Genomic DNA, 16160 nt, shown 5'->3' with positions numbered 1-16160 from the left:
GCGTTTTTACTAAATGACGGAAGATTTACTGCGGTCAAGCCAGCCGACTCATCAAGATCGGCGGTCAAGCCAGCCGACTCAGTTTTTTTTACCTGCAGTGGCGTTTCTACATTAGGGACCCACGAGATGGCGCTGTTGAGAAGAAGGCTCAATCCATTCCTACTTCGTGGCAAACTATATATATATTTTTTAGAGCTGTCAAGCGATTAAAATATTTAATCGTGATTAATCGCATTAATGTCATAGTTAACTCTAATTAATCGCGATTAATCGCAAATTATTTTTCTATGCTAAATATCCCTTGATTTTTTTGTCCCATAATTCTTCTCATTTTAATTCTCTTATCAACATGGTGAAGTGCATCGGCTTGCCTTGTGCAAATGATTTTTTATTGATAACAACATTGGCATATACACTGATCAAAACAGGACGATACAAAAAAAGAGCCTATAGTGCAATTAAACGACTGCTTTGAACAAATGTCATTTGAACATAGCAGTCAGGCTACTGCTTCTTTGTTTTGAGCCAAAGAGAAAAAAAATTTTTTTATTTTTTTTTATTTTTTTTTTATAAAGTAATTGCGTTAATCGCGCGATAATTTTTTTAATGCCATTAAATTTGGTTTGCGTTAACGCCGTTAATAACGCGTTTAACTGACAGCTCTAATATTTTTATGTGCAAAGTAGCGTACATATTTGTGTGAATAAACTTGACTCACAAGCATTATTGCCTTGTTTTGGAGTAATTTGATTCGTGTGTTCTACTGCCTGTGTGCTTGCTTGAATGAACGTTATGTCTATATTTCCGTTTCCTGTTTCCGGAGGGGCAAAGACCCACGCTGCCCCACCGTTACCATAGAAACACCAATGAGCGCGAACCACACCGGCCAAAGTTAACATTGAGGCTAGGGGCAATTTCAAATTTGCCCCTAGACGTTAACTGCGTAATCTACGTATTCTACGTAATGTAGACTGGGATAATGCGAAACCCGCGAGAACTCTACCCCGAGACTAAGCAAAAAAAACATACAGTGAGAGTGAGATCAGGAGTTACAGGGGACTTACAGAAGAGTTCGCTATCGGTAGATTTTACACAATTTTGAAAGAGTTTTTTAATTAATGAATAACGATGAATAACGTAGATTATTTGCTGAGGGTGCAATTCAGCACATTGCCGCAGGAAGAAAAATTAGAAATAAAACGTTTGGGACCACACAGACCAGACGACTTCACTCTGAACCAGCCTGGTGAGAAAACGAACCGAAATTTCAAGATGGAGTGGTTTGAAAGAAAGACATGGCTAACTGCGAGCACAACAAAAAGAGCACTGTTTTGCTTTCCATGCCTTCTTTTTGGAAATACCACTAACGCAGACTCAGTTTGGACCACTGATGGCTTTTAAGACCTGAAGCAAGTGAGGAGCCGGGCACATCAAAGCGCAGGAAAACAAATACGCCTGCCGTGATGAAGGAGGCCTGTGATACGTTGATTGCGCAAGTGGAGGACCGGTTCTCACAGAGTGACCATCTTATTGCCGCACAACTGGTGGACTGCACACTGTTCCCAAAGTTTGTTAAGTCATTCCCGGAGGCCCAACTCGCCTGTGCTATCAAGCTCTGGCCCACAGCTCTGATGAACGAGGGGAAGCTGCAAACTGAGCTGACTCTTTTTTACGGACACACTGAGCTGCACACAGGGAAATCTGCACTGTTGCTGTTCAAGGCCATTCACGACAACAACCTGCAAGAGGCCTTGTCTGAAACCTGCACTCTACTCAGCATCATCATCACAACCCCCATGACGTCTGCGGAGTCTGAGAGGAACTTTTCAACGCTGAAAAGGATAAAGACTTTCACTAGGAACACGATGGGACAGAAGAGACTGAACGCCCTCTCCATGCTTTCTATTGAAAACACCTTCATTAATGGACTGCTGGATTTTAACGACAAAGTAATCGAGAGGTTTGCTCAAGCAAAGAACCGTCGAGCCAACTTCCTTTTTAAGTGATCGGCATTGGTGAGTCAAAACCTTTTTTTTTCTTTTTTTTTTTGAGCTGAAGGAGATCGTCTTTTTTGTTTAAAAAATTATGGAAGTTATTGAAGCTATGTGTCTGTCTAATTGTTTTACTTTAATGCTATATTATGAGGCCATGACTCTTAGCAGGAAACCGGTGGATTGCTTACTCCGGGTAGGAAATGAGTCCTTAGCCCAAGTGAAGGAGTTCAAGTACCTCGGGGTCTTGTTCGCGAGTGAGGGTACTATGGAGCGTGAGATTGGCCGGAGAATCGGAGCAGCGGGGGCGGTATTGCGTTCGCTTTACCGCACCGTTGTAACGAAAAGAGAGCTGAGCCGCAAGGCAAAGCTCTCGATCTACCGGTCGATCTTCGTTCCTATCCTCACCTATGGTCATGAGGGCTGGGTGATGACCGAAAGGACGAGATCGCGGGTACAAGCGGCCGAGATGAGTTTTCTCAGAAGGGTGGCTGGCGTCTCCCTTAGGGATAGGGTGAGAAGCTCAGCCATCCGTGAGGAACTCGGATTAGAGCCGCTGCTCCTTTACTTAGAAAGGAGTCAGTTGAGGTGGTTCGGGCATCTGGTAAGGATTCAGGCACGTCCAGTGGGGAGGAGACCTCGGGGAAGACCCAGGACTAGGTGGAGAGATTATATCTCAACACTGGCCTGGGAACGCCTCGGGATCCCCCCGTCAGAGCTGGTCAATGTGGCCCGGGAAAGGGAAGTCTGGGGCCCCCTGCTTGAGCTGCTCCCCCCGCGACCCGACCCCGGATAAGCGGATGACGATGAGATTAGATGAGAGATGAGATATTATAGTGCGTACCATGTTGGCGCTCTGAGATTCTTTGGAACGAATAGTGCGTTTCAAATATAATGCAATATTATTATTATTATTATAGGCAACATCTTTGTGTCGTACTGAGCGCTAAAGCATGTGAAATGTATTTGAAATAGGATGTCTGCTCCCTGCTGGTACTCAAAATGCAGCCCATAGTATACCTGACTGGTCTATATACGTAGGCCTACTGTTATAATAATCAGCTACCTCTATTTTTGTGACGTAATATGACGTCATATAAATTTGCCCCACCAGAAATTTCAGGCTAAAATCGCCACTGCGTACCTGTATATACTAGCCATTACGGTAATGGCGTCTCAGAACTAGTTTCAAATAAAAGCATTCGTCGGGTACATCAAAGGAAGTGTACGGCCGTTGTGGTATTTACTTTCAAAATAAAAGCCCACCAAACATTCCAATACGAGACATATTACATATGATTTTGGATACGATTTAAAAGAAAATGCCCTGTTATTCCAGGCTCATTTCACTTCAGGGTTATAGTTCACGACCCCATGGGGTCAGGCAAGAAGTTTCAGAACATTCTGATGTGGAGTTTCAAAGTAAAAGCCAACCAAAGTTTCCAATATGAGACATATTACATATGATTTTGGATTCAATTGAAAAGAAAATGCCCTGTTATTTCAGGCTCATTTCACTTCAGGATTATAGTTCAAGACCCCATGGGTTCACGCAAAAAGTTTCAGAACATTCTGATGTGGAGTTTCAAAATAAAAGCCAACCAAAGTTTCCAATATGAGACATATTACATATGATTTCGGATTCAATTTAAAAGAAAATGCCCTGTTATTTCAGGCTCATTTCACTGCAGGGTTATAGTTCAAGACCCCATAGGGTTCGGAAACTTTGGTTGGCTTTTTTTGAAACTCCACATCAGAATGTTCTGAAACTTATTGGGTGACCCCCTGGGGTCTTGAACTATAACCCTGACGTGAATGAGCCTGAAATATCAGGGCATTTTCTTTGAAATTTAATCCAAAATCATATGTAATATGTCTCATATTGGAAATTTTGCTTGGCTTTTATTTTGAAACTCCACATCAGAATGTTCTGAAACCTTTTGCTTGACCCCATGGGGTCGTGAACTATAACCCTGAAGAGAAAAGAGCCTGAAATAACGGCATTTTCTTTTAAATTGAATCCAAAATCATATGTAATATGTCTCATATTGGAGATTTTGGTTGGCTTTTACTTTGAAACTCCACATCAGAATGTTCTGAAACTTCTTGCGTGACCTCATGGGGTCTTGAACTATAACCCTGAAGTGAAATGAGCCTGAAATAACAGGGCATTTTCTTTTAAATTGAATCCAAAATCACATGTAATATGTCTCATATTGGATATTTTGGTTGGCTTTTATTTTGAAACTCCTCATCAGAATGTTCTGAACCTTCTAGGGTGACCCTATGGGGTCGTGAACTATAACATCAGGGGTTTTTCTAGAAAAAATTGGTGCGGAGCTTTTGAAAATTTGAGGTAGAAATGGATCATTCTGAGGCTTGTGAAGGACCAGTATGTTGACTCGTATAGTAAGGGCAAATTACTCAAAATGGCTAAGTTACCATAGATGCAGAACATTACATACAGTAATGTATATAGAAAAAAAAACACGTACTTCGGGAACCTGCTGGAACACTTTCTTTATTATTTAAATTAGTATTTTAAAACACTGTAAACTAAGTCACCAAACGCTATATTTTCTTTCTTCTCAGACACTCTCAGATTCACTGAACTGATAAATTTGGTTCGGGAGAAGAGATAAAAGCCCGCCTACACTGTAAACTGATTGGTTGACTTACCGATCCAGGCCAATCAGGAGGCGCCTGAGGCTCACGTGCACACTGCCTCATGCACAGTTTCTAGATCCCTCTCTGTTGTGCTGCGCGCTCGCTACACAGATGCGAACGCGGTTAGGAGCACGTCTGTCTCCTGTGCGCGGTCTTGCTCGCTCGCTCTCCATTCCGGGAGATTTTAAGTAATTTAAAATTTTCGACAAGGAGGCGCTGGGTTGAAACAAGGAGGCGCAGCGCCCCTCTTTCCCGGTTTAGATTAACCCCAGATAACCATGAAGGGAAATGAGCCTGAAATAACAGGGCATTTTCTTTTAAATTGAATCCAAAATCATATGTAATATGTCTCATATTGGAAACTTTGGTTGGCTTTTATTTTGAAACTCCACATCAGAATGTTCTGAAACCTTTTGCTTGACCCCATGGGGTCGTGAACTATAACCCTGAAGAGAAATGAGCCTGAAATAACACGGTATTTTCTTTTAAATTGAATCCAAAGTCATATGTAATATGTCTCATATTGGAGATTTTGGTTGGCTTTTACTTTGAAAATCCACATCAGAATGTGAAATAACGGGGCATTTTCTTTTAAATTGAATCCAAAATCATATGTAATATGTCTCATATTGGAGATTTTGGTTGGCTTTTACTTTGAAAATCCACATCAGAATGTTCTGAAACTTCTTGGGTGACCCTATGGGGTCGTGAACTATAACCATGAAGTGAAATGATCCTGAAATAACAGGGCATTTTCTTTTAAATTGAATCCAAAATCATATTTAATATGTCTCATATTGGAATTCTTGGTTGGCTTTTATTTTGAAACTCCATATCAGAATGTTCTGGAACTTCTTGGGTGACCCTACGGGGTTGTGAACTATAACCCTGAAGTGAAATGAGCATGGAATAACAGGGCATTTTCTTTTAAATCGAATCCAAAATCATTTGTAATATGTCTCAGATTGGAATGTTTGGTTGGCTTTTATTTTGAAATTAAATACCACAACGGCCGTACACTTCCTTTGATAGTATTTGCTTTTTTTGACTGTCTTTTTGTATGTACCCGACGAATGCTTTTACTTTAAACTAGTTCTGAGACGCTATTACCGTAATGGCTAGTATATACAGGTACGGCAAAAAACTGGGTCGGCTGGCTTGACCGCCGATCTCGATGAGTCGGCTGGCATGACCGCAGTGAAGATTTTTGGCTGCATTCACGGACAGTCAGAAATTGGGGAATCTGATGAATATTACGGTATTTTCAATTTATGACTAGGGTAGGCTACGTGCGTTTTGTTGTGGTTGTTTCGGCTTAAAAAAACCCCCAAAACATTATTCTTAAAGCCCGTTCAGTTGTCAGGGTTATATTGGTGTTACATCAACATGGCAATAACCCTGACGTCATTATTAAGTCATTTGAAAAGCGGTTTACTTCAAGATGATTGCATTGAAGGCCTCATGGTAAATGTCACTGCCCGCCACTGTGTTTAAGCCATAACTATCACGACTGTGGGAGTTTTTTAGAGCGTTTACATTCTTTATCAGATAGTCTTGTGTGATTTCAAAGAAAGAAAACAAAGCACTTGTTGAGGATGGGGGAGATATGGAATGTGAGGTAGTGGGAAAGACAGATGCTTATTCTTGAACTGATATTATGAAGTATTTGTTGAAGGCATTTGCAATCTTTTCAGAGTCTGAGGTAAGACTGACATGTAGAGAAATCTGCAAATTTGGGCTTTTTTTTTTTCATTTTCTCCAGTGATGCGCTACATGCCCACTGCACCGTCAGTCAACGGACGTGGGAAGGCGTGGCTGACGGATGGGGGAGTAGTCTTTGCAGAGGCATCCGTCAGCCAATCAAATCGCTTCGCCGGGTTCTTCCCGCTTCTTCCTGCTTGTTGCGAGGCAAGATTACCCGCTTTCCCGCTTTCCAGTATCGTCAGAGCCCGAGTCGCGTCACAGTGCTTAAATTTGCATACGCGTTCTGATTGGATGACGGATCCGTCGCTGCCGAAAAAGTTGAACATTTTTCAACTTCTTGACGGACCCGAAGGCTCCAACGGAACGGACGGATCCACAATGCATTGCGCGTCCGTCCCCATTCAAAGTCAATGGGGATCAGTCAAGGGACGGAGGTAGTGGGCACGGGGCGTAAGAGTCTGCCCTAGAGACCTTGGGTTTGAAGCGGATTGGGTGATTTTCTGTTGGAAATATGTTGTCTTAGCAGGGCTGTACGCTTACTTTTTAAAATGGTAGCACTGGTGCTAGCAAGCGAAAAAAAAACAAAAAAAACAATTATTTTGGTAGCACCAGTGCTTAATTTGTCAAGTGGGAGCTCCCGGAGCGCTGACGACGAGTAGAAAAAAAGCGGCGGGGGGGGGGGGGGGGGGGGTTCAACATCGCAAGAAATTAGCCTACTAAAGCCTCGTGAATGGGGATATACGCAGAAAAAATAGTAAACATATGTTAGGTTGGAGAGACACACAGCCACACGTTATAAAGTTTACCGTTGTTTACTAATAGTTGAGGAATATGTCATGCACTCGCAGGTGCGTCATTGAGTCATTGTATTCTCAACACAACAAAATACACCAAGTCCTTGAAAATGGATCTCCGTCGCATCAAAAGATGAAAACAAATAGATAGGCTACCTCATAGATTATAGTAGGCCTAGTTAGAACAACAATCTGGCATGACAACTTGGCCACGTTAACAAATAGATACATATTATTAACCAGAACAATACCAGAATACCACAAAAAACATAATAATAATAAAGTTCACTACTTTCGCTAACTCCTCGCAGATTTATCACACATCACTCAACCGACTCGCGTCACTCCAAGTCCAACCTCTCTTGCTGCACATCTGAACAAAACACACACATGCACACAGTATTAGCCCCTCACACACACACACACACACACACACTCAAGATCCAGCTGGCGGAGCGCGCGTCAGAGCTTCCGGAACGCGCGTCAGAGCTTCCGGAGCGCGCTCCCCCTTGCTCCCCCTTGCTCCCCCTCAAATTAAGCACTGGGTAGCACGTATACTACAGTCAAAAAAATAAAAATACTATATGAACAGAATAGGACGTATATACAAAAGTAACACTATATGAACCAATTTAACAACAGTAAAGTGACAATGAACATATTAAATAGCAAAGTAACTATGTGATCAGCAGCCAGAAGTGGTGAACACATTCAACAAAATTAAGTAATTATTACAAATTTAACAAACACTTATTTATTAACCTCTGATGTCCTTTCCCCTACCTCGAGGCAATATTTACAAAACATAGACTTCTTGGATTGGTCGTAGACCAGCCAATTGAACGTTTTTAACCACTGGGGGTTAAACCTGTACGTTTTCCCGTTGGCCGAGACGGAGTCATGGGTGGAGTCGGCTTCGTCCGAAGGCGCCGGTCCCGTGCTTGTGGTCGCCGAGTCAATCTCTTCCATACGTGGATTCTTTTTACAAGTTTCCATCTTTATTTGATGAAGAAGAACTTCCGAATACGGGGAAATACCTTTTCATTTTTCTGTTTTGCTTAAAAAGTGAATTTCCCGCGACCGTTACAAAGCCTCTTCCTCAACGTGTGAATGTTCGGGAAATGTAGTTTTTTAGTAGTCGAGCGGAACTGGCGAGCCTATAACTGGAAATACATTTCCCAACATTCAACGCTCCCATCATGCTCCCACACACTCGCGCTTAGCAGTGCCATTGAAAGTCGTACAGAAAGACGTATTTTTTTTCGGCACGGGTCCTTCTCACCCTTTCGCACCAGTGCGAGTGGACTTGTATTTATCTTCGCACGCTAAATATTTCAATAGCAAATGCGATCAAAACTGTCGCACTGTACAGCCCTGCTTAGCCTTGCGTAGTTCAGTAGTGCATAGGGCTGTCAAAATTGCTCAAAAATGACATTCGAATGTTCGTTTGGAAAAAAATCACGAATTCGAACTATTCGAATATCTGGTTGCCTATTTTACGCAGTTGCCGTCAATATGTCAATAATGCGACAAAACCATGGTTCAAATTTGTGGGATATATATATATCATATAAACAGCCCAGTAACGTGGAGGCCTAATCATGAAAAGCCACAACTTTGTATCGCTTGCATTTCACCACCACACCTGCAAGCGCGCAAACTATAGTAATCTGAAGAAGACGCCCGCTTCTGAATGTTACAAAGTATGCTAGTGGTAACGTTCCTTGCTTTGCTTACCATTTATCGAGAAGGCCTATTAAAATCGATAAAGAAAAAAATGCATGTCGCCTACGTCTTCCACCATGCCAGCGAAAGGGCCAGCACTACGCACCGTTCGGATTCATGAAAAAAAAGCTGTCTCGGACTTTGCCGAGAACATTGCGTTATAGCAGCTTTCACCAGCCAGACTACTAGCTCCCTGAGCTCTACTTTGGATGCTTATTGAATGGCATAGCCGAGCTGGAATACCTATATCCAAGTACGGAAACCCCGAGGGGATAAAATACATTCGCTCTTCACAATACTAGTCTGTTACACTTGTACCGCGGGAGTGTTTTTTCACATTCGAATATTATGAGGGACATCGCGAACAGACAGAGGCTCATTCACAAAGCAGATAGAGGCGCTTGTACCGCGGGAGTGTTTTTTCACATTCGAATATTAATTTTCACGTTCGAATTCGCGTTTTTGGATACATTTCGAACGAATATTCGAACTTCGAATATTCGTTGACAGCCCTAGTAGTGCATTGATTTCTTATTTTTATGAAGTCGTTTTTGCTATCAGGTGTTCGATGTAATCTAAATTGTTTGAGAGATGAAGCCTTCTGTTTAAGGAGTTTGAGTATCTGAGTTTAACCATGGTAATTTAACCTGCCGAGGGCGTACCTTACCAACAGAGTTATATTTGTTTTGTATTATGTTACATTTAGTGTGAAATTGAGCCAGAATATCATCTGGATTTCCTAGTGATAGCTGATCACTCCAGTCAAATTAATTATAATGAATTAGGAGTGAAATTCAAAATGCAATAAAAAGCAGTCAGGGTAAAGGCAGACTGACCAATGTAGTGTATGCAAGGCAATGTGAATGTAAAAAATATCAATATCTGTGTGGGATTAAAACCCTGAAAGAGGACTGTTTTGCATAGCTTCTTTCTCGTGCTTCCTTTCTGAAGTTCAAAAGAGGAGAGTTTGGCAATGTGGTGCTGCCTTATCTTATGAAACACACACACAACCAATGATAACGCGTCTGAATGGTGGTTGTCGATGCCAAACTGTGTTCCCCAAGCAGAAATACATCCTCTGTTCCAATCTCCCCTCGGGCTCTATGCTGCTCCCTGGCTCCCCATCCACACTTCAAGATGGCGGCCGCATTTCTCGCGTCCCAGCAGCCAATGCTGCGTCCATGTATAGGATGTCTATGGGAGACATTAGATGCTCAAGATGAGCTGTGACTATTTTGTCTCTAGCAAACGCACCCTGCACGTTTTATTTTTGCAAATAGTTCATATTTTTTCATGAATAAAATGTCAAATTCATGTCTGTTGTTGTGATTTGTTTACTAACCCAAGTGCTGTTATACTAAAGTAGGCCTACTGTATAAGACAAACACTTATTTCAACTGGGGAGAAAAGGTTGAGTACAAATACTTGATATGCTGAGCTACTGTAATTAGCAAATGTTTTTATGCTGTACAGTAATATACAAATCATGCGTTTGAAAAAAGAGGGCAGGAGTCTAAACTAGTCAACGTATCACAGGGATATGTTTACACAAAGTTTGCTCGCCCACCACTCGCGCTAGGACCATGGGTCCTTCCCCCTACAAACGGACACAGGGGGGCGGTGCAGCGAGCGCAATGCACTGTGGGAGTTGGAGGATTTCTTACTTTTGAGCCGGAGAGACACTTTCTGCCTTTTCTCAGGCTAGGATGAACCGATTTCAATTTTATTTGCACATTTATGATACATATAATTATGTACTTCATATAACCTCCATATCTTCACCGGTGAAGTATCCCTTTAAGATTGAATAACAAACGTTCAAAATCAAATGTTGAGGTAGGATTCCGATGCGGTGTTGGAGCTGCTGGTGTTAGCCGCACTCATCACGTGGTACGCACCTGGGAGCGGAGAGAAAAACATGCTGCGTGTCAAGGTGAGCGGTGATATCGTCTGTCTGTCAGTCGTCAGTCCCTCCCTCCTTCCCTCTGTCGCTCTGTCTGTCTGTTCCTCTGTCTATCTGTTTGTTCATCCCTTTGTCTGTCAGTCTGTCCCTCCCTCTTTCTGTCCGTCTGTCCGTCCCTCTTTCTGTCTTGTCTGTCTGTCTCTCTGTCTGTCCGTCCCTCTTTCTGTCCATCTGTCTGTCTGCCTGTCTGTCTCTCTGTCCGTCCCTCTGTCTGTCTGCCTGTCTGTCTGCCTCACCGCGTCGTCCTCGTATCCTGTTGAGGAGCGCCCATCTGCCAGTCGACGATCCTCCTCCACTGGTAGTCTGGAGAACACATGGTTAAGTTAAGGGTCTGGTGTGGTTAAGGTAAGGGTGTGGTTAAGGTAAGGGTCTGATGTGGTTAAGGTAAGGGTCTGGTGTGGTTAAGGTAAGGGTCTAGTGTGGTTAAGGTAAGGGTTTGGGGTGGTTAAGGTAGGGGTTTGGTGTTGTTAAGGTATGGTTTGGTGTGGTTAAGGTAAGGGTCTTGTGTGGTTAAGGTAAGGGTCTGGGGCCTCATGTACTAAGACTTGCGTGGATTTCATACGGAAACTTGGCGTACGCCAAAACCCAGAAACTGTCTTGCGCACAAATAAATTCAGATGTATCAAAGTGTGCGAACGCATGGATCCAAGCACGTTTCTTTTGTACATCTCGATCAACGTGGAATTGAGCGCACATGCCGAGGTGCCAAACTCCTCCCTGTCCACGCCCTCATTTAAATATGCAATTTCATTTAAATAGGCCTCTGGACCTGAGATTCACCTCTTAATCCGATCACCTGGCACCATGAACAGAGGCAAAAAACGAAACTTCACGGAGTCTGAGCTCGAGATTTTGCTCCACGAGGTAGAAATGAGCAAGCATATGCTATTGGAACCCTGTCAACAGGGATAAATGCAAAACAAAAGAGAAGTGAGTGGGAGTGTGTTTGCGAGGCCGTCAATGCAGTGGGGTCTCAGCAGCGCACACACTCTGAAATTAAAAAAAAGTGGTCAGACCTCAAGGTGGAGGTGAAGCGGTAGGTTTCTGCCCACCGCCGAAGCGTGACCGCAACAGGTGGGGGGACGGGAGTGGGGGAACTCTCCCCCTTCGATTTGAGAGTGGCTTTGATCGGTGACACAGCTCTCACCGGAGTGGTGGGAGCCCATGAAGGGGACGCCGATCATCCCCAAGGTAAATATGCTGAAGTCATAAATGCTGTAATTATACTGGTCATACAATTGGCTGCTTGCAATACACATAAGTCTCACGCTAAGATGCCAGGATATTAAAGACTTTGACTCGTGTTTATTAACTTAAATTTTTTATTTTTGAATAGACAAGCAAGGAGAGGGCACGGATTCGGATTTGACCATTTGCGATGTCCTCTAACAACGCTAACGCAGCCATTTTTAAAACAATTTTCTTCATCCATTGCGCTTGCTTTTATAGCAACCCATATAATTGCAAGGTGTGTTAATTGTTCATTAGTGTGTCTCTGATGTGCAAATCACTCTGAGTCATTGTTTTCACCTTTTTTTCCCAGTTTCCCAGCGTCACCTCTAAGTGTCGCCAAAGGAACAATAGCTGTAGAAACGTGCGTACGACAGCTCTGGAGCTGGCGTGGGGACCGCACATTTTTACGGTCATTTCACGTTTTGTACATCTGAACGTGAGCGTGGAAAAGGAAGTACGCCACGTTTTTGTGCGTACGTAACCTTAGTACATGAGGCCCCTGGTGTGGTTAAGGTAAGGGTTTGGTGTGGTTAAGGTAAGGTTCTGGTGTGGTTAAGGTAAGGGTTTGGGGTGGGTGAGTGCAACATATGCTTAATAATATAAGCTCAAGTTAAACCGAGAACAGGTGGAGGTAGATGGAGAACAGGTTGAGGTAGGTAGATGGAGAACAGGTGGAGGTAGGTAGATGGAGAACAGGTGGAGGTAGGTAGATGGAGAACAGATGGAGGTAGATGGAGAACAGATGGAGGTAGATGGAGAACAGGTGGAGGTAGATGGAGGTAGATGGAGGTGATTACGAACCCGGGTCTGGTTGGAGGAGGAGCTGAGGGCTGGGATGGTTCTGGACAGAGCAGCTCGGATCTGAAGGAGCAACAAGCAGGTCACAAATCCTTATTTTGTATTTTAACGTTAAAACCACGACTGTATACTCCATTCTGTAAGGAAATACTTGATTTATTACAGGGGTCATCAATACATAGTAGTCTTTCAGATATTCAGAAATGTGAAAGTAAACAATTTGTTCCATTTTGCCCAAAGATAGCATACCTTGGGGTCCATGAGAGTCCCAAACACAAGAATGAAGAACCCCTGAAAAAAAAATTATAGGTGAAGAGAACACTTTATCCTCGCATATCAACATTACATAAAACGCATCTCAACTCTTGAGCTTTAAAATCTAGCCTGGGGCCCAGCGCCCCCCTGTGGTTCAGCGCTGCTAGTGGACCTAACGCTTTCTGAACCTTCAAGCCCAAGCTGGAGCGTGTGACGTCATCACGCTCTAGCGTCAACGGAAGACCAACTGAAAATATGCTAAGCGGGTAAGAAATTAAACTGTTGCCATTCAAGTTTGTTGGTTTGTTAAATGTTTAAGCGAAGTTTAAAGGCCATGATGCAGGGTTCATTTTCCAACAAATTTGTGCAATTTGCTTGTTGGTAATAAAGATTAAACTTTTAGCCATTGTATTTTATGTTGTTAGGTATCACAAAACGGAATGTAATGCGAAAAGGTAGGTACTATTTTAGCGATTTGCGATTGATTTTTCATTTCCCCAAGAATGCATGTCACGTTTGGGAGACACGGACCAAAGCCGCATTGAGACCCTTGAGAGTAGATACTAAAAAGAGAGTGTTCAGCAGATTATACAGATACATAGATATATATAGGTATATGCTACACGTGAACCTCCTTAAAGGGCGCAATTTGATTGGTTCGCTATCTCGGGATATTGGGCAATACCCCATGATTGAGATTTCAAACTTGGGATATTGTTTTCATAGCAAAATGTCCGCTAATAAAAATAAATAAACTGCCAAAAAAAACAAATAAATCCTGCCCCGGCAAAAAGTGTTATCTTGATTATTTTTGGAGTGTTCACGTAGTATATACTCAACAATTATTCACCTCAGGCTCCGTGAATAGTGGGGAATAGCCCACTATTAGATAGCCTAGTCAAGTCTTTATTAATACCAAACGACACAAATCTTCGGGAATTCATTTAGGGGATTCGGCTCACACAGGAGAGTTGGCCTTCAAGACCACACAGAACAAGGGAGACAACAAGTCTGACTGGAAATACACAAAATACATTGCATTAAAACTAGACACATGCATTGATAGATAGATAGATATATAGATAGATAGACAGAGATAGATAACTATGTTATAATCTTTTGAAAGCGGAGCCAGCCAGTCCTGTGCGCGTCTGCAAATTAGCCATGTGCGCCAAACAGAAGAAAGACGTAATGTTGAGAAGTCATACTAAAAACGGATAGCAAGCGGAAGCTAAACCAGAGTGTATCACTCACACACTTGTTTTGCATAAGATGAGTGTGTGTGACTGTGCGTGTGTCCTTTCCGGCTTCGGCATACTGCATGGTTATGAAGGCCTTGTGGTTAGGTGTGGTCTTAGTGAAGCAGCCTAGCCTTGGAGTTGGACAAGTTGGAGTGATTGTGTACGGGTGTGCGAGAGAGAGCACACCCGCCGTGGTGATGTTTGGCTTGTTGTGGGCTGTCTGTCAGCATCGCCGGGTTGGACGAATGTGCTTTGTGTATGTGTTCAATGTAAATCTTCTGATCGTGTTCGCGGTAGATTGATGGTTAAATAATGTCACACCACGATCGGTCATACTTGCAGGCACTCATTTGCAAGTGCACTGATTGTGTGTCCGATAGGCTATACCTGGCATTTATTCAGTTGATTGCTCTTCATGCGCCAGATTGGTGCCAATTATTATCGTGTTTGCATTGTAATGCACCACTTTGCCTCTCCTTGTTATAAATCAACGTGCATCCAAACAACTTTAGCAAAGGCAGACTCCTATGTCAGTGTTGCTTTACAATAGGCTACTATAGCATATTGGATTATCAAAGTTGTAAAGTGTGTGTGTGTCATCATGTAGGCTAAAGACTAATTGTCGGTGTAATCTCTGTACCTAACTACTAACAGGCATATATATTTGGACATGACTACACGTGAGTTCTCAGTGTTCGGTTTAATCCAGAACTGCCACACAGAACAATGCAATGCATTAATCGACTACTTGGCAAAGAACAATGCCCCTAGGCTATAACACTGTCCTCCTGAGGATTAAATCAGGGATTATCTGGGGGGGATTTCACAGGTGGGACTGGCAAGTTAGCCCATAGCTAGCATTATGCCGTCTACTTCTAGATCTTCTCACTAAGTTTACCGGTACTTATCTGAACGACATAATCGCTGTCGCTAGATATAAAGAAAGGTTGACTTTCACTCTGTGCTATTCACTGCTGTTCATTGACTAGCTCCAGCGCCCGTTGCTGCGTTGATAAATTATAGCAACTCTCCACTCATTCTCCTCTGACCATGCATTTAATTGGCTTTCTTCTCGGCAATTCCTCATTCGTCCTCTCACGTCTGACAGGTTCAAAATTATACCGCTGTGGGCCATCATATATGTTATTTGTGGTTCTTGCCACCTTAGACGCCATAGTTCTAGTACTAGGCTGAGGCTACCTTCCACCACGTCTCCCCAACGTGACGTCATCGCCGAATGGCAGGTGCGTTCACCCCAAAAGACACATTTGTCGCCCGTTTGCGTTGTCGCCCAAGTTTTGTCGCGCGACAAATCATAAACTGTAAATAAAAACAAAGTTTTGTCAGGCGAATTTGTTGCGCCACATCTTTTGCCTGCCAACGGTGCTTCATGCCAATTCATTCTCAGCCATGGCCGAGATAACCACTATTGCATGTCTTTGCCTGTTGTGGAAGAGGGAGAGACTTCGGGAACCCGACGCCGTCTATTCATAATATTGTAATGACCACGGAAGAGGCAGTGAATGAAGTATTGATTAGACAGCGATTTATTAGATACCTAATAAACCGTTGGAACACACAAGACCGAAAACCATAGCCACGCCGGTAAACAAACTCAGAGAAGCCCAATCCCTACGAGAGCTCCCCGCGCTACGGCCATCCGGAGGAGCACAGAAATCTTTGGCAGTGATATCATATATAAAATTATATTATATTGTATAATATTATATATAGAGCTCCGGGAGTCGCAAACGGCAACAATCACTTACTCCTCCATGCTGCGGTTCAC

The 16160-nt window shown here is 43.0% G+C and overlaps 1 protein-coding gene across 1 annotated transcript in view; it reads right to left on the bottom strand.

The window, feature by feature from the left end:
• Positions 1 to 10265: 10265 nt before the first annotated feature.
• LOC115534838 (mucin-2-like) overlaps positions 10266 to 16160 on the bottom strand; it is a 41739-nt gene continuing 35844 nt past the window's right edge. The window contains exons 39-42 of the mRNA XM_030346118.1: positions 13125 to 13166; positions 12879 to 12938; positions 11081 to 11147; positions 10266 to 10779 (exon numbers count right to left, since the gene is read on the bottom strand). Of these exons, the coding sequence (XP_030201978.1) occupies positions 10706 to 10779; positions 11081 to 11147; positions 12879 to 12938; positions 13125 to 13166 (243 nt within the window). The 3' untranslated portion in view covers positions 10266 to 10705. The remainder of the gene's footprint in view (positions 10780 to 11080; positions 11148 to 12878; positions 12939 to 13124; positions 13167 to 16160) is intronic.

Source organism: Gadus morhua, chromosome 21 (genome assembly GCF_902167405.1).
Source record: "Gadus morhua chromosome 21, gadMor3.0, whole genome shotgun sequence".
In the NCBI taxonomy this organism is placed as follows: Eukaryota; Metazoa; Chordata; class Actinopteri; order Gadiformes; family Gadidae; genus Gadus; species Gadus morhua.
Note: the sequence above shows the minus strand (reverse complement) of the source record. Positions and strands in the feature narration are given on the sequence as shown.